The 19,696-nt window shown below is 39.4% G+C and overlaps 1 protein-coding gene across 3 annotated transcripts in view; it reads left to right on the top strand.

Moving 5' to 3' along the window:
* The window catches only part of MAP4K5 (mitogen-activated protein kinase kinase kinase kinase 5), a 2,873,315-nt gene that overhangs the window by 2,079,319 nt on the left and 774,300 nt on the right, over nt 1–19,696 (top strand). For 2 of the 3 annotated variants that reach the window (XM_044074300.1, XM_044074298.1), the window contains one exon: nt 3,868–3,870. The exons of the other annotated variant lie outside the window; for it this stretch is intronic. In XM_044074300.1, the coding sequence (XP_043930235.1) occupies nt 3,868–3,870 (3 nt within the window). The remainder of the gene's footprint in view (nt 1–3,867; nt 3,871–19,696) is intronic. 3 annotated transcript variants of the gene reach the window in all.

Below are 19,696 nucleotides of genomic sequence, written 5' to 3'. Positions count from 1 at the left end.
GGAGGGACATAGTACAGTTGTGTTAAGAACTTACATAATGGTAGCTGCCCTATTGATCACTTTTGTAATGTTACTTCCCACTCCCCTCCTTTCTTTTGATATTTATCTTCTGAAATCTCATGGACCAAGGGGGGGAACCATCTCTGTGCTTCCCTCCTCTTTGATGACCTTAATTCTATTACTAGTTATTTTACCCTTTTCTCCTGTTTTAAAAATAGTCTGAGGATCTCATGCTCATATGTCTGCATATGTACCCTTCTGCCTGCAGGCTTAGGCAATATGATGGACGTATGACCATAAGGAAGTTTTTTTTTTTCTTTGGTACTCTGGCCAGATATCAGGTTACCTCAGCGAGATAACCCAATAGTATTGGAGTACTACAGGAGTCATTAGTATGACATCTACTATTGTGATAAGTTCTTACACAGCTGTACTTTTTGTTTTGATGCATTCCACAGCTTCGTGCTATATTTGCCAGTATAGCTAAAGAAGTAATTTTTCATTCCAGTCATTTCCTTCTCTTGGGATATCTTACCAACTGGATGAACCTTGTTGCTGCTCTTTGTGACATCCTTGAAAGACTGTTACCACCTTCTTTTTTTTCTGCCTGCCATCTTGATACATTTATCACTTCTCTTCTCACTTTCACCAGATTTGTTTTCTCTTCTCATTTCTTTTTTCCTTGATACAGGATTTATTGTTTTCCACAATGCTCTTTAGCAGTCTTCTGAAATTTCACTAGTCTAAATTCCTGCAACCTTTCCATCTTGTTTATTGTTGTATTTCCCAGCAGACTGTATATACCCTTAATTCCAGATTTGTGTTCTTTTGTATGCTGTTGCATTTTACATTTCCCCTTTTTTGAACTTTAACTGAACAGTCAGTGTTGTGAAGATGGTCAGTTAATTGCATGATGCTACCAGAAAGTGGTAGATTTCTTCTAATGGGATTTTTTTATTTTATTCATGTATTAATGATGGGTAACACACTAAGCACAAGTCTCTTTTCAGGAGCAACCCAGGAAACATGTCTGGATTGCATAAGAGTTATATTGGAGGCAAATAAAATGTGAAGAACTAAAATCCTGGACAGTAGACTGAAGCTCATTAGCAGGCTGTAGCCTTAGTCATGCACTATCTTGAACTTTCATTTCCAAACAGATCTATATTTTTGATTGTCTCTGATTTTGCCTTACAAACATCTTGTGTATATTTTTGTTGTAACAAAATAGGAAATGCTATGTTCACTGAATGATATCTCTTGAATTCTTCAGAAAATGCAAGCTAATTCAAATCCTGTATCAACTTTTATTGCTTCCTAGTTAACTGGGAATACCCACGTGACACAGTATGTCTGTTGAATTTCCAAGGGCTGTAACTGTTATCCACAGAATACAGTAGTGGAACTGCAAATGTAAGTGTTTGGGGAACGTGTTATGTCTGAGGCTGCTGAACATTGGAGTATTCCTCCAATTCCAAGTACAGCAGTCTCAAACTAAGCTAGAAGATGACATTGCCCCCACTTCAGTAGATATGGAGGGAGGTGAAGTCCCCTTGCAAAAATGCTGTAATAGTGTAACAGTCTTGTGTTTTTTATTCCTTTGTTAGTTGCAGCATATTTTTTGGAAGCTTAACATCTAATGGTTGGACAGTTGTGATCAGAAGATGTAGCTGCAGGTGTGTTTTCTAATGGTTAAGTCAAGAGCCCTACCTGAGTCATAACTTTCCATGTACAAATTATTAAAATTGTAAAAGTATTTTGGACTTTTATCATTGATTAATGTCCCTGATTTCTGAATGAAAAGGTTGAGAGGTACTTGTTGAACAGGTTATTTCTTTTTTATTCTTCTTTCTTTACGCTTCTGTTACTCCTTTCCCTGCCCTTCTGTTCAGGACTTGATGTATTGCCCTTGAACTGGCTTATATCTAAGGACAAACTAGAAAATATGTTTTGTTTGCAATGTGAAATAATCGAAATGTATCAGTGAATGAGTAATCCATTTTGCATAATTTGTCATTGACTTAACTTAGAGGAACCCTTTGTAGAAGACTGAAAACCTCGGTACATGGCTATTCTTAAAATCATAAACTCGCACACTTTTAGTGCATGCACTCCCTTTGACATCAGTGTCGTGAGCTAACAGGGATGCATCCAGATGCATGCCGAAATTCTGAGGATTGCAGTTCCATTCCTCAGAAGAGTGGGCATTTAAGTGCCAATTAAGTAGAGTACATACCAAGTTAAAAACTGTGGTATTGGTGTATTCCCACTACTCCAAGGTACGACAGTCTCAGAGGTATTTATATAAGTAACAGAGGTTGGGAGGTACAGCTCCTCTGCAGAAAACACTTTAAGCAAAACAGTAAGTTGTGGAATTCACTGTTACTCGTTGGATTTGTACTTTGATATTAAGATTATTGGGACTCTCACATTATCAGGTTTAACACATCTAACTGGTTGAACAGTTTAAATCTTTTCCTAACAGGTACATTGGGAAACAACTACATTTAATGTCTAAAAATCTTAAAACTTAAGTTGGTATCTGTGACTGCCAAATCTCAAGTCATGGTTGCCAGTGGAGCTTTCTTTATGACCGCAGGCAGGCCAGAACATCACTTTTATCTAAAGCACCAGTGCTTCAGCCCTGTAGCTGTCTGGGCTTGAGCATAAACTGCTGATATTTCATCAGTACCCAGTGTCCAGTAGCAATAGCAGGTGTGTAGTACAAGGACTGGCCTGAATATGGAAGTCAAGACCTAAAAATAAATTGCTCAGGTCCTAGTCCAAACCTGGCTCAGCTTTAGAGTTTTCAATTTCATTGGCATCCTTTGTTGAAGGATACTTTTTTTTTCTGAAAAGAAGTAACATGAATTTCAGAGACTTGTACTGTTTGAGCAGTAGAAAAAATTAGTTTTTCATGCATTGTAGCCTTTATTTTTTCTTATATGTATTGCTTACCATTTTGCTTTTTTTTCATTGTCCAGTACTTAGAATCCATTTTCATTTTGCTAACACATTGAAAATGGTAACATGATAATTGTGATGAACAGCAATTTCCTGTAATATTCATTGGCACAATTCCTGATATTTTAGTACATGAGTGTCATAAGTCAATGTCCCTGCCCTCTTATCTTTTATCCATGGAGTGGTTATCCTCTTACAATACATTGTACTGACATTCCTCATCTTTGAGCATGTGTGAGATTGAACAGAGTGGCAGACTGTTTTAGAAGCGAGTCCCAAGGTTTGATGACTGCTTTTGTGTTTGATTGTTGGTATGGTGTTGTCTCTAAACTCCCTAGAATTTGTTTCTGGATATGAGATTGGGCCTAATGCTTTGGTTCTTTCCATCTTCTTTCACCTCAAGTAGTTGACTTCTCTTCTTAGGCATGGAGGAAATGGCTTAGTGGTTGTGTGAATGCATGTTTCAGTAGATAGGCTTCCAGTCCCTTGCAGCAGCCTTTATACAAACCTTAGTGTTATACAAATGGCAATGACCTGTGCTGCTGCTTTGCTATAACCCATTGGCACAAGCTAAAGAAAGTCTTATCCTCCTCTTTCTGATTCCTTGGTCATTGCCAAGTCTGAAGGATGGTAGTCCAGTGCTGCATTTTCCTCATGTACTATCACCTCTATTGAGAACATTTTGGATAGTTACCAAAATGTTTTGTGTATGATTTTTACGAACTGCTATAAGTTAAATGTAGGAGAGATGGAGGGGCATTCCAGCCAGCTAACTGTAAACAAAGCTTTACAGTGACAGGTAAAGGAGGATGAATTAGCAGCGAACGTGGCAATTTTGTTGTAGCCTTTTATGGAGGATTGTGAACTGGTTAGAATTGGTGGTCCATGGAGTAGGGAGGGTAGAAGGTTGGTTTTGACAGCTTGTTGCTTGATTTCTTGGAGGTTAGTTAAGGTGTTTGAGGAGCAGATGATAGAATCATCTGCATTATTGAATCAAGGTGCCATCACAAAAAGATGGATGTAGGTTATTGACAAAAATATTGAATAGTAAAGGGGCAAAAATTGATCCTTGTGAGACTCCTGTGGAAGTGGGAAGGTATGCAGAAAATATTCATTGCCATTTTACAATTTGTTAGCAAGGTAGCTAGAGAACCATTGAATAGATGGAAATGATAGACCCAAGATGGAAAGTTGATTGAGGAGTTTCCTCAGAGGCTTTTGATAGATATAGAAGTATTGCAGATACAAGTTTATTAGAGTTGTGAGCTTTATTGACCATGTCTGTAAAACATAGTAATGTTGTGGAGGTGCTGTGGTCTGTCCGAAATCCATGTTGTGTATTGGTGATTAGCTTATTTTGTAAGAGATAGTGGAAAAGTTGTTGATGTGTACATATTTCAAGGATTTTAGAGAGGGAAAACAGGTTAGCTATCAGATGGAAATTTGTATTCTCAGTGTAATTACCTCCTTTATGCAAGGGGATAATATGTGACATTTTCCACAAGTTAGGGACACAGGATTATGTTAATGATCTATTAATAAGAATGCGGATTGGATATGCTATTGCATTTGCAGGTAGATTTATGTATTCCATGGGAAGGTTGTTGGCTGAAGAGGAACAAGGTTTTAGTTTATGTCATAACTTTTTAATGAGAGTTATACAGACTGGTTGAAAGGTAGAGTGGGTGGAGTTATATGTATATGCATCAGAGAGGTTGCAGTTATGCGAGTTTTGTGAAGGAAATGTGCTAGAGTCTAAGATACGGGAAGGTAGCTGTGTGGAAGGTTGTGTATTAGGTGAGTTTGAGGTTAAGTTGGCTATGTATTCTGTGAAGTATGTATTGAAATTGGTAGCTGTTTGAAGAGGAGGAATGTCTGGGTATGGACTGTGATCCTTTTTTGTACCTGGGTTGATGAGAGAGGATATTGAGGACCACAATTTTTTTAGGGTTGTTTTTATGGCTGTCTTATAGGTGAGTATAATAAGACTTTTTATCTCTCTTAATTAATTATTACAAAACATGTTGATTTGACTAGAGTGACGGTAAGGATATAGATTCGGCAGTCTTAGACTCCCACTCTCCTTTTCAAATATCAGCCTGTCCTGTGACCACTCTGCTTTGCCCCATCCCATATATATAAAGCTACCAGTAATATTTTTAAGTGCTCTTAAAAGGCTCTGGGGATACTCTGCTTGGAATATTCAAAATGTATATAGTACAACAGGTGCAGTTGTTTTCTTTACCCCCACACCCCACCCCCACCCTACAAGTTTGAGCCTGATGGTTGCTGTATTTGCACCCAGTTGGCCCATTCGTTTTGTGGTAGCAGGAGTGAAGAATCCCGAGGTGATGTGAGAACCTGCAGCCCATTCGTTCCATCCAAGAATCCCCAATCTTCTCTTTTGTTCCACTATGAGAGTTTGGTAGCAGGGAGTGGGTCAGCTTTCTTGTCCTGTGGTATGACCTCCTGTCTCCCCCAGTGGAGCACCTGTCCTTAAATTAGTGTTCCTCATGACCTCTTCCTTGTACACCATGGTTTTGAAACCTGTAACTGTATGTTTTTGTATGTCAGTATATAAAAATTGTATGCTATCATAATGAATCGTTCTTTTGAACTTCAAGAATCCTACCCTATTTTTTAAATATGTTATAAAATGTAATAACATATTTTCAGTACCCCCTATATAAGGAAGACATCATAAACAAATCTTTTATTTAATAAATTACATGGATAAGCAAATAAATCCTTTCATTATATAAAAATTCTTCTTCCCATGTTGATAGGACAAGTTGATTTAAGTATTCTTCACTGGGGTACCTATGGCTATACCTCTTTTAAACCATTATTTGTTGATAGAGTGACTATTCATGAAAATAGGAATAGTAATGGAATAAGAATGAATAAAATGTTGGAGAAAGTAATAACTAAACATTGACATGTTCAAAGTAATGTAGAGAAATTAAAAGATGATTTACATGTTAGACTACCCTATACTTATAAGAACACCCCAATCTTAAAAAAAAACAGCTTTGTTATAAAGAACAGGAAAGACAAGTAAATCTAAGAATATGGCAAAAGAAAAGAACATTTCTATGTAATATATGTTATGAATATATACATAAAAATAATTATTTCATGCATTCTGAATTTGGTAAAAAAGTTTGATTTAAAGTGCTTTATGAAATGTGATTCCATTAACATTGTATACCTTGCTAGGTGCGATGAATGTACTGCTTTTTATATGGGTAAAACTAAGTGGAAATTAAAAGAAAAGATAAGGGATCATCTGTCTGATACTAGGAGATCTGTTTAGACCAACGCATTGTTTAAACATATGAAAGAGGGGGGGTGTCTCATTAGTCTTTAAACTTTTCTCTACTTTAAATTGTTTTGCCAGATGTTAGTGGGGGTGATTTACAGAACATGACGGAGAACTCCAAATACGAATGGATGAATATTTTAGAGTGGGTCATCCCCAGGTCTGAATGAAATCACTATAAAAAGTGTTTTAAAAGCTAAGTCATTAAGAAATTGAATAATTTTATATTTATTGTATTTTTATTATATTAGATATGCTTTTAATTTTTTTAAGTAAGTTTTAAGTATGGATTGTGGTTAGATTGGATATCAGATGTCACATGATAGATGATGCAATGTTATTTAAAGCATCTTTAAATGTAGTATCTGATGTAAATTTTTATTCATTCCTTACTGATAAGACTTTGGTTCCGTCCTCAGAACTGACACTGCCGTTTCCAAGCTCGCGCCAACCAAAAACTCTCAGCTAAGACCTACCCCACTCATAGTCTCTCCAGATCTTGTTTGCCGCGTTCCTCGTCAGACATGCCTAGCCTCTCTCTCAAAGCAAAGTGGAAATTTTGTGTTTTTTGTGTAGTTTTCTCTCAAAACTTTGTCCTTTTTAGTCAGTTTCATTTTTTTTCTTTCCTCGCCTGTAACCTGCTTCTAATTCCTACCCTCTACCTTTAGTGGTTAACCTTTTACCATCGTTGGTACTGTCCCTCTCTCCTGCCTTTGGTAGGCCCTCTTTTTACCACTTGTGGTATTTCTAAATACTATCATTGGTATTCTCTCCTTTCCCTCTGTATCTTCTCAAAAAAAAAAAAAAAAAAAACTCCCTTTTCTTTCCCTTGTTGTTGTTTCCTTGTGGGTAGCTCTTTGTTGTCAGTACTATGTCAGACAAAGTTAAGCTGGGGTTTAAACAGTGCGGCAAGTGTGGGCGAAAGATGCCCGACTCGGACCATCATGCTCGCTGCGTTTACTGTTTGGGCATGGACCATATAAATGCTTCTTGTGACATCTGGTCTAGTTTTAGCAATTGCACTCTAGCAGAGCGCAAAAACAAGTTAATTTTGAAAGGTTTGGTCAAAACGCCTTTTTCGGAGGCTCTCTCTGGGTTGGAGGTCTCACCACCTCCTAAAACCAAGAAACACAAGGAAAAATGGAGTCACTCAATTCCTACATCCCCAACAGTTATGGAACCAAGTCAGCACCAAACTTCTCTGGCACCCTCAGCTCAGACCTCTTTGGCACCAGGCCCTGAGTCTTCCCCATCGGTGCTGTCTCTGATGTTGACTCCTATTTCGGTTTCAGCTTCGGCACCATCAGGTTTGGTGCTGTCCTTGGTTCTGACACCGGCTTTGATGACTATACCTGCTTCGGCACCGTCCCTGGCCACTGTGCTGGTAGCTTATTCGGCTCCACAGACTATGACCTCTGTTCCTAAGGTTGAACATCTCCCAAGAACAAGATACTCTCCAACTTACGACCTTTTTTCAGAGCACCAGTGTAGCCCCTTTCTTGAAAGACCTGACTCTCCTTCAGCAGCCTCCTATAGATCCACCAGGAGCCTTTCTGAACAAGATGTAGTGCGGGTTGTGGACCAGCTTCTGGCAGCTAGGGGATTGCCTACCCCGGCTAGACCTTCTGTTCCTTTTGGCTTGGAACCCTTCACAGCATACTCACCTGTTTATCCTCCTCCGACCTCTACCCAGACCCCGGAGATCTCGGTAGCGATGACCACCCCGGTGCCTACTGTCTCGGCTCCGAATGCAGAGTTTCCCCTGTTGGCACTGACCTCCCTTGCTGCATCGGCTCCGTTAGAGCCAGTACACTCTCGGAGCAGTGTTTGGACTGTCTGCACCTTGGCACCAAGCCCGGTGCCTATTTTTTCCCCTGGCACCGTCTATGTCCATGGCTCCGGCAGCTTCCATTCGTCTCGGAGCTCTTTACCTGGAGGTGAGCTCCTCAGGGCGGGGTGTATCCCCGGTTCCGAGATTGTCCTTCGTGGTTCCGGGCTCCTATCCCTCCTCAGGCAGGCCTACTTTCCAGGTAATGGAGAGGGTCCTTGCCTCCACAGGCTTGCAGTCAGCACCAATGGCATCGACACCAGAACCCCCCTCTAGCATGCAGCTGTCCCAACCTCTGCTTTGGGATCCTGGGCATGCGAGCCGCAAAACCTCCCTTTGAAGGTAATCCTTTCTCCGGAGTCCTCCTCAGAAGATCCCACTGGGGAGCCACCCCAGAAGAAATTGTGTAAGAGGAAGCACCTTGATTCCCCTGAGGAATCTATCACTGAGGACACCGATTGCGATGAGGGAGAAGGGTCCCCATGGTCCCCCTCAGACGACATCTCATTTGGAGACATTCTCGAAATTCTCAAGCAGTGGGGAGACTAGAAGTCCTCTAGCTGTTCTTCTGAGGAATTGGTGTTCTTGCAGGCCTTCCGTGCCCGGCCATCTACTTCCTGTTTAACCCCACCTGCAGATGAGCTTATAAAGCTGATTGTGCAGCATGCCTGGAAGGCCTTGGACTACGTAGAATCTGTCCCCCGGGGGCCGGACAAAATTCTATCCACCCCCGAAGACCAGCCCAACTGGTCCAAGCAGTTGACGGTTGATTCCATGGTCGTGGCGGCAGATACCAAGAGGGAACTAGCAGAAGATAGTTCCACTGTCCATCCTCTGAACTGGGAGTCACAGGCCATGGACAGACGAGGGAAGCGGACCTATGCTTCAGTGACCTTTGCCATTTGGTCACTGAACTATCTGGCACACTTCACTCGCCTCCAAAGAGACCTTACTTCTGAAATGTTTTCCTCTTTGGCGGGGGTACTGCCTGATGAGGTGCATGGCACTGTCGCCTCGCAGCTAGCTACCCTTGAATCTATCTCGACCTCCTCGATGCGTTTGATATCTCACACCACCGAGGGGGCAGCTCGAGCTACCGCATCAAGAATTGTCATGAGACATCATGCTTGGATGCATTTGTGTGATTTCACAGACCCCTTTAAATTTTCCTTCATCAACGCGCCTGTCGACGAGTCTGCACTTTTTAATCCCAATGTATGAGACACACTAGTATGAAGTGAGAAAGACGGAAAGACCTTGTCTTCTGTGGGCATACATTTTTCCACCCCCCAGAAGTCCTACTCCAGAAACCAGAGGGGAGGGAAATTGTGGTTCAAGAAGTCCTAAGGTTTTTTTTTGTGACACTCGTGGTGAGCAATCCCCCCGAGGCAGAGGGGGCAACTCATCTGGAAGACGTCCCTTTCAGGGTAGAGGGGGCTCCGCATAACCAGGGCGCTAGAGATTCCTTCTCCGGCCGACCCTACTAGCGCTCCTGAGCAGCGGCCCGATTGCTTTCCTCTGGAAGCAGCTGGGGGTCGTTTTTCTCTGCACCTACCAGCCTGGCAACTTACTGCTATCGATGTTTGGGTGCAGAGAATAATATCCAAAGGCTACCAGATACCATTCGATTCAACTCCCAGACTCGTCAAACGAATCCCTGATGTGCCACCCAATCAGAGGGAGGTAGCAGCCTTAGAAATAGAAAAGCTGCTAAGAAAAAGAGTCATCCAACCCAGTCCCACCAGACCAGAGAGGATCCGGGTTTTATTCGAGGTTCTTTTTAGTGCCAAAAAAGACAGTGGACTGGAGACCAATCCTGGATCTCAGCCTACTGAACAAATTTATCAAACCTCAAAAATTCTGGATGGTCATGGTACAGTCCATTCTCCCCTTTCTAAGGAAGGACAACTGGATGTGCTGTATAGATCTCCAGGACGCTTATTACCATATAAAGATGGATCAGCACTCCTGGAGATTTATCCGCTTCCGGCTGGGGGACCATCACTACCAGTTCAGAGCACTGCCATTTGGTCTCTCCACAGCCCCCCCGAGTGTTCACCAAATGTATGGCAGTTGTAGTAGCTTATCTTCGACTACAGGGATTCCAGGTGTTTCCATATCTAGACAACTGGCTCCTTTCCACCTCGACCAGGAATCTTCTAATCCGCAGCCTCTTTTACACGCAAGGCTTTGCTGTCCACTTGGGGATTATGATCAACAAGGACAAATCTCAAATGTTCCCAACAAAAATAATGGAATTCATTGGAGCGGTCTTTGACACAACATCCTGTCAAGCTTCCCTCCCTCCTCACAGGCTTTCAGAAATAAGACATCAGATCCGAGCCCTCCTTCCACAGACCTTTGTACCAGCACGCCTTGTACTGCAACTCTTAGGCTCCATGGCAGCTGCCATTACCCTAGTACCACTGGCGAGGTTGCACATGAGAATATTACAGTGACTCCTTTCTTCACAATGGTCTATCTTAACCTACCCACTCAACCACATGATATGCCTTACAAACCTTTGCAAGAAAGAAATGCTATGGTGGATGAAGCTGGAATCAAATCTTTGGTGTTGACCGTTCTGTCTCCCCTAGCCCAGGGCCACAGTGACCACGGACGCTTCCCAGTTAGGATGGGGGTGGGCATTTCCGGGGAAAGATGGTCCAAGGCACCTGGTCTCTCATTGAGGCCAATTTGCACATAAATGTCCTGGAACTGAGGGCAGTTCTCTTAGCATTGCAAGCATTCCATACATCCTTCCCTTCTGGGACCATTGCAGTTCAATCGGACAGCAAGTCAGTCTGGTACATCAACAAACGAGGCGGAACCAGGTTTTATCCCCTGTTTTGGGAAGCTATGAGGATTTGGCACTGGGTGATAGCTTCCAGCTGCTTTCTTATAGCAACGCACATTCCCCCGGGAGTTCCATCCTTATTGTAGACAGCCTGAGCAGGAACATCCTAATACCTCACGAGTGGTCCCTCAATCCTGTAATAGCGGATTGGATCTTCTGACGCTGGGGCAGGCCTTGCTGCAGTCCGTTTCCTTCCCTTTTAAACAACAAATACAGAAGCTACTTTGCCCTGACCCCCCCCCCCCCCCGGGGGAATCACCGAGGGATGCTCTAATGCGCGATTGGCCCCCGGGTCTACTGTATGCCTTTCACCCATTTCCCCTCATCCCGAAATTCCTCCAGAAAGCTCAAAGGTTGGGAAGCAAGGTGATCCTCATTGCTCTTTATTGGCCCCTTCAAGTCTAGTTTCCTGTTCTATGGCCTCATCTGATTCACAGCCAGTGGAGCCTGGATCAGTCTCAAGGTCTGCTGTCACATCCTCAGGGAATCTCCACAACCTCAAGCTCACAGCTTGGATCCTCCACTTCCAGTGATTGCCAGGCTGCCAGATATCTCATCTCCCATTCGTGAGATTCTTCTGGCTTCACACAAGCCTTCCACCAGAAAAATTTATTCTAGTAAATGGACTAGGTTCTCTACTTAGGCTAAAGATCAGAACGTAGACCCTTTCTCTATGCCTATTCAAAAGATCCTACAATACCTGACTATTCTTCTACATGCAGGAGGCTCAGCATAGACAGTCACTGTGCATTTAGCAGCTATCGCAAATTTTCATAATGGATTTGATAATTCTTCTGTTATGTCACACCGTCTGTGCAAAACCTTTTTGAAAGGAATATTACACGTTAAACGTCTTGTCAAGCCCCCCCACAGAACCCTGGGACTTGACTTTGGTACTTCATTCATTAACAAGCCCTCCTTTCGAGCCTTCTGATTCATGGGATATAAAATTTTTATAATGGAAGACTCTACTTCTAGTAGCACTTAAGTGTCCCTTCGTACTGACCATTCCTTCTTGCCGAGGGTCATTTCTGAATTTTCCAATAACCAATCTATTGACCTTTCGGTTTTCTTCCCTCAGCATTCAAACAGAGGGGAGTATCTTTTGCACACCCTTGATGTTCATAGGCAGCTTTGTTTTTATTTGGACAGGACTAAATCTTTCAGGAAAACGGATCAATTGTTTGTGGCCTTTGCAGGACCCAGATTGGATTCACCATAGTGACTCTATTCTCCTGGCTTAGAAATGTCATTACCTTTATCATTAGAATAAACTATCCGTACCTTCCAGAATAAAGGCTTATTCTACTAGATCGATGGCTACTTTTGTGGCTTTCATTCCAAAGCCTCTATGGATGATATCTGAGCAGCAGCCATTTGGGCAATTGGATTTGGCCTCCAGGAGATGAGCATCTTTTGGATCTATGGTGCTCAGGAATATCCTTCCTTAGGGCCACCCAGGACTCAAGTAGCTGGGGACTCGGTCCTATCAGTAAGGAATGAATAAAGATTTACATCAGATAAAAAAGCTATCTTACCATAACGTTCCATCTGTGTTGTAGATCTTTATTCATTCATTACTTCCCCCTGCCTGGACACCTGGTGGACTTTAGGAACACCTAGTTAAGGTATTTGCTCAGACAGAGCCTCCTACTGTTTCTCTTACTATCTCTATAATATAGGGGCAGGCAAACGTGATCGGAAGAAACTATGAGAGGGGCATTATGGGTAGGTCTTAGCTGAGAGTTTCTGGCTGGCATGAGCTTGGAAACAGCCATGTCAGTTCCGAGGACAGAACTGAAGTCCTATCAGTAATGAATGAATAAAGATCTACAACAGACGGAACGTTATGGTAAGACATAGCTTTTTTTTTTTTAACACTTGAAATTTTTGGCGAAAGCTGTTTGCAAGCTTGTGTTCTAAATAAAAGACTCTGGTGGTTTTGAGCCATTTCTTTTCTTTTTTCATTAAGTGTTGTAAACCAGCTTGGTGTTATCCACTTGAGCAGCCCTATTTTTTTATTTTTGTTTTTTTACATTTGTTTGTGTGTTTTGCTCAGGGAACGTGGAGAACAAAAAGTGATGATAACTTACAACCATTAACTTCTTTTCATTTTAATGGTATGTCTGTGCAACAGAAGTTTCAAAACTTACTAATTTGTGGAGAAAATCCATTTTTGAAAGAAGCTGTGAATTTTAACATCTCCTGTGATGATAAGACTGAGGCTTCAACTAGATGTTTTGACTTTATGTAGACTGTTGAAAAGAAATTACAGAGATATAAAAAAACTTCAATTACAACGCTTCAGTTTTGAAGCATATTTGAAATTTTATGTTGTACATAGAGGTGTCAGAATGTTGGAAATGCCCACTTATTGTATGAAATACCATGAATTACTGGGGCAGTGGCAATTATGGAATTTGCAAACTAGCAAGGAATACATGAAGTTGATGAACAAATACTGAATACTCCAGTATATATATATATACTTATCCCAACCTTGTCCTGTCAGCATGGGAAGAATTTTGATTTAATGAAAAGAATGGCATTTTTTTATAAAGGATTTGTTGATGTCTATCTTGCATGGAAGAGAACTGAATATATGTTTTTTAGATTTTATAATGTATTTAACAAGTATGGTATGATTCCTGAAGATCAAAAAAAATGATGGATTCTGATAGGATATCATTTTTAGATATTGACATACAAAAAATACAGTTACAGGTTTCAAAACCATGGTGTATAACAAAGATGTCAAGAGGAACACTTATTTAAGAAGGACAAGTGAGCATCTACCTTTCATATTTAAAAATATTCTTGGAAATGTCAAGAATAGCTAGATTGAATAGAGATGATAGTAGTTTAAAAAATCAGCTTGGACGTGACCAATTTATTAAAAAAAGTTACATTAGAGAAGAATTATTAAAGTCATAGGAGTTTGTAGTACAGAAGAGGGTTGATTAAATAAACTAATATTTGGTGATGGAGTTGGCCACTCATGAAGTTAGGGATAGTAATAATGGAATAAGAATGAATATTGCATATAATAGGCAAACAAAAATGGTAGTGAAAATAATAGCTAAACACTGGTATATACTCAGTAATGTAGAGAAATTAAATGATAGTTTACCTGTTAGACCACTCTATACTTATAAGAACACCCCTAATCTTAAAAAAAAATATTTGTTATAAGAAACAGGAGAGAGTAGTAAACCTAAGAATAGGACAAAGGAAAGGAACATTTCCATGTAATAAATATGTATATCATGAATATATACATAAAAATAATTGTTTCCGATATCCTGAATTTGGTAAAAAATCTGATTTAAAAGTGCTTTGCCAACTGTGATTCTATTAACAGGGTGTACTTTGCTATGTGCAATGAATGTACTGCTTTCTATGTGTGCAAAACTAAGTAGAAATTAAAAGAAAATGTAGGGAGCTCATCTGTCTGACATTGGACCAATGCATTGTTTAAACATAAGAAAATGGTCATATCACATTTTTAAATTTTCATTACTTGAAATTGTATTACCAGATATTAAATATTAGAGGAGATGATTTATGGACTAGGACGGGGAACTCTGAATACAAATGGATGAATATTTTTAGAGGGGGTCATCTCCTGATCTAAATGGGTTGATCACTATAAAAAGTGTTTTCGCTAATTCATTAAGAAATGTAATAAATATATATTTATTTTTATTATATTAGATGCGATTTCAAATGTTTAAGTAAGTTTTATGTATGGGTTGTGGTTTGATTAGATGTCAATTGTCATATGATGGATGATGAGATGTCATTGAAAGCATCTTTAAGTGGAGACCTTTTTTAAACACTTGATACAGTGTTTTAGCAAAAGCTGTTTGCAAGCTTGTGTTTTAAATATGACTCTGTGGTGATTTTGAACCTTTTTTTCTTTTCATCATTTTTCTGAGTAGTGAGACAATGTTATATATATAACTTTCCCTGGCTTCTTGGTACCCTAGTCACACCTCTCCATGCCAGAATGCTGCAGCACCAGTATTTTAAACTTTTGTCCAGTAGAACTCACTTGGCTTCTTTTGACAGACATGGTTCACTTAACTGAGTAAATACATTGACATTTGCAGTATTTTTATCTAACAATGATAACAACTCTTCACTGTTTCCAACAGGCATGTTTTCAAGGAAGAATATAACCCCCAAGGCTTTGTACATCATTTATCAACTTTTTATTTGTGCTTTCAAGGAAAGGAAATTTCTCCTTATATGATGTTCGCTAGTTATAACCTGAACTCCAGACAATGTATAAGTCTGTGCTGCTAAACACTACAGCAGTGTCAAGGTCTAGGTTTGATTATGACCATTCCCATCCAGGCTTTAGAGAGTGATGATCACTGACAAGGGTCTCATTAAAGTTACTGTTGAAGTTCTTGTCAACAGTGATCCAGTCAGACTGACTCTATCAGAGGACAAACGGCTGTCTTTATATGTTGCTACTGAGGGTCAACTAATGTCGTTGACTGAGTTTCAGGCATTATCTAAGGCCCTGGTCAGTCTTAATGAACAGCTGATTACTTCACTTGGTCTCCATTATTCAAAAATTCAAGAGGACAGATTCAAGTATGCTCTTGACACATCCCAGTCATTTAGCCATTTGAAAATGTTGTAAAACATATTTTGATATGAATCAGAACTGCATTCTCACTAGAAATGTCCAACCTCAGACAAAGCTACCCTTTATCTCCTTGTTAAAAATACCTTCCAGAACTGAATATGCTTCCTTTAAAGAGCATCCTCAAAAGCTGGTTTGCCCTTGGGATTTCAAAAACGTATTGGTAGACAAACACAAAGTAAAGATAGTAGAATTCCTCTCTCTTTTTTTCTACATTTTTTATCTGCATAATTCATAATTGGTTAAGATACTGGAAGTGTTTGACCAGAAGTAAAAAAAAAAAATCAAGAAATTTAAATGGTATATTAATAATTATTTAAAAAAAAACTAGTTTACTTGGTCTTGCTGATACAGATCAAACAGGATTTAAATAGGGGAAATGAAAAAGAAGGGGTACTCTGAGATTCATTTTAAGAATCCCGTACACTTCCATATCTGATTTTAGTACATCCAATGATTGTTCAAATCCAGAGACAAAACTTAATTAATTTGAGGGGCACACTCTTCAAAACATTCCAATATTCTATTTAGCTATGGCAACAAATCCCCTTTAGATAATACCAATGAAAGAGGAGGAAGACGCATGCCCAAAATTTGGTTACTTTCCAGAGACTCATGAAACCCATGAATGTCTAATAGCTGAGTTTGATACTGGTGCTAACAACCTTGTTCTAAATACTTCTGGTTTTATATTAACTGATGACAAAAGCAAGTTATTTGTAAAGGCTAGAATTTTACCACTCTTCGTTTACTTTTGACTTTGAAGTAGTGTAAGATTTAAAATCATTCTGTAGAAAATTAAATTTGAAATGTTGGTTTATGGGCAGGATCTATATGGAAAGTGCACCTTTTGATGTGTTACTTTACAAATCCAGATTGTGCTCATTCATTCCACCCTCCAATTCTTGTGTTAAAGATTTTGAACTGGTTGTTATCAGGGAATTGCATTAACAATCTGGAAGTATCTTTAGACACTTTCTGAAAGGCAGTCATTAAAGGAACTTCTTAACAACCAATTGGTTATTATCCAAGCAGATAAGGGAGGGGTGTTCATTGCTGTGGACTTAGTACAATATGGTGTTGAGGCCAAAAGACAACTTTCAGATAACTGATGTTATTTACCCCTTTATCATGGCCATAATAATAATTTTCAGCAAGTTACTAATGAATTTCAAGTATTCAATCAATTTAGGGGTTGTTTCCAAATCTGTGGCTAATGAGTTAATGCTACCACATCCAATGATTCAACACTTCTTTTTTTCTGAAAGTGCATCAGTCTGTCACTCACTCAGTGGGTCACTCTTCTGTTACAGGAGTGGGCTCCTTAACTGAACTGTTACTGAATGTCTTAAAAAAAGCTTAAAACTTCTTTTAAACTTTGTTATGGCTGGAATTAGAGATACAACATAGTTTTTACAGCTACTAACAGATCTTCAGGTGGAGGATGAATGACATTTATGCACCCTCAGTGTTATTTCTTGTATATTAGCATTCCCCACTAGTTGAGTCTTGAAGCCTGTAAGTTTTGGCTTAATCAGTGTGACCTTTGTTATTTTGAATTCAATGTTTTCCTTGCTTAGTTAGGAGAATTTGTTTGTCCCATATATGCAGATCTCTTCATGGGCTGTTATGAGTCCAAGTATGTCTGTAGCCTAACCAGAAGTAACTACATTACATGTATTAGCATGTGGTGATGGCTTCTTGATGACACTTTGTTAATATGGTGTAGTGCTGAATCTTATCTTTTTTCCTTTACTTGAATATTTCTACAGTACTGATTTTGGAATCCTGTTTTAGCAGTTGAAAACTTTACCATTCACTGTTTGGATGTTTCAGTGAACAAATGATTTCATAGTACATAGGATCGTAAGATCATAGGAGGTTACTAGGCTAATGGCCCTGGGGCCCTTACAACCCTAGCCAAGAATTTATCTCCAAAAAAGAAACCTCAGTCAGCACCTGTTGGCCTGTCAGTAAGGGACACAGGTGGAACCCCTGGGACAAATTTGTGGTTTCCCGTCCACTCATCAAGGTTGCGCTTGAAGAGGGTTATCAAGGTGCTCTGTTTGACATGTATGGGAAGTCAATTTCAGAGACGGGGCAGCCTCTGGCAGACAAACCTGACTCTCCAGCAGGTTTTGTTGATGTTGCATATTAGATTTACTCTTTTCTGGAAACCTTTCTTAAGAATTCAGTATTTAATTCCACTAGTTGTCATTCCGAGAATATAAGAAATAATGCTAATCCCCATTTCATTTGTTTGCAATGCATTTGTTCTGATCTATGGGACTTTTCTATTCTGTCCTATGATATGAAAAATAAATGTCACCTTAGGGCTTATGAAAAGCAGTGGATCGAAGAGGCTATACAAAAGGTTAGCCATTTGAAGTGATTTGAATTCACAAAGTGCCATGAGATGCCCTTCAATTTCGGTGCTGCTGGCATACCTAGATTTATCACTAAGTATGGTAGTAATATACAACATGCAACATTTAATGCAAAGCAGCTGGTCTGCCCTGACCAATGATGGATTTTAGCCATTGTTTTATTTGCTATTTGTTATGTTGCATATAGGAAAACTAGAAATATTATTTCTAGGCATAGATTTAAAAAACAAGTAGGGCATTCTTTGGGGCACTAGATCAGGGGTCTGCAACATGCGGCTTTGGAGTCGCATGTGGTTCTTCCACCCCTCTACAGTGGCTCCGTGTAGCTTTGAAAAATAATGGCCACTCTACCGCACAACACACACACACACACACACACACACACACACACACACACACAGTTACCTCTCAACTGTGCAGATTTTTGCAGAATGTCCTGACTTTTGCCTCATATTTTTGGTTTGTTTCTCATAAATTTATGGTTTTCTGGCAAATCATTGAGTGCTGAAGTCAGATAAAATAGACAGACATTTGAGTCTCAGACTGCATACCCTTCAGAAAATTTGTGTCCCACTGTGGCTTTCTCCAGATTTCTTGTTCTAAGAGGTTGAGAGATATGATAACACACACACACACACACACACACACACACACACACACACACACACACACACACACACTGAGAGTGATCGAACAATCACAACAAAGGAACAAACATAGGGATGAAAATATTGCTCTTATAAACTTAGTTTTTTTTTTAATATTTAAAATAATAATTATATATAAAATTTTATATGATGTGTTATCTTCGTTTTAGGGGTCAAATAGGTTTTGTGGCTGCCGATGAGTTTTATTTGGTGGGAGAGGGGCCAAAATGGCTCATTTGATAGTGAAGGTTGCAGACCCCTGCACTAGATGTAAACATCACCATTTGAACGGTAACTGTACTGAATGCAAACATTTTATACACAAAAGAGTTTTCTGCCAGGAATACAAACAACATATTCATGATTCACCATCAGATTTCCTGCATTAGTGACTGGCTAGTATATTTAGCACAATGGTCAAGTAATACTTTTTACATCAGTCAGGCATTTCAACTGTTCAGATTTCGGATTTGTGAACACTTCAGTGACATTAGATATTAGTGGATGAGTAATGTACTATTTGAAGTTAGAAATGTGGCATCTGATGGTTTGCACCATTTATTAGATAAAGAACAGTTGTAAATTAATCAATGTAGGTGTTCTTTTCATCCTAGGTCTGATCGATGCTTTTTGATTGATAAACATTAGTTCAGTTCTTAAAAGACTTGAAACAGCCTGCTTATTTATTGAGTTCTGTACCATGCTTCTCTGTGTAGGTGTTGATTAATAGCTATAGCCCGCTTGTGTGATTGATATATACAAACACACGCACACTTACACATGCACATTTTATATATATATATATATATATATATATATATATATATATATATATATATTTATATATATATATATATGCGTGTGTATGTATGTATATCTTATATATATATATATATATATATGTATGTATGTGAATATATATATATATATATATATATATATATATATATATATATATATATGCTATATTGAGTTATTATGGGTAGATTATTTTATCAGCATTTACTTCTTCCCAGTCAACTAGATGATATTGC

The sequence above is a fragment of the Protopterus annectens genome, chromosome 6.part0, assembly GCF_019279795.1.
Source record: "Protopterus annectens isolate FY-2018-M chromosome 6.part0, PAN1.0, whole genome shotgun sequence".
Lineage (NCBI taxonomy): Eukaryota > Metazoa > Chordata > Ceratodontiformes > Protopteridae > Protopterus > Protopterus annectens.
The sequence above is the reverse complement of the archived record's forward strand: the minus strand, read 5'-3'. Positions and strand labels throughout refer to the sequence as shown.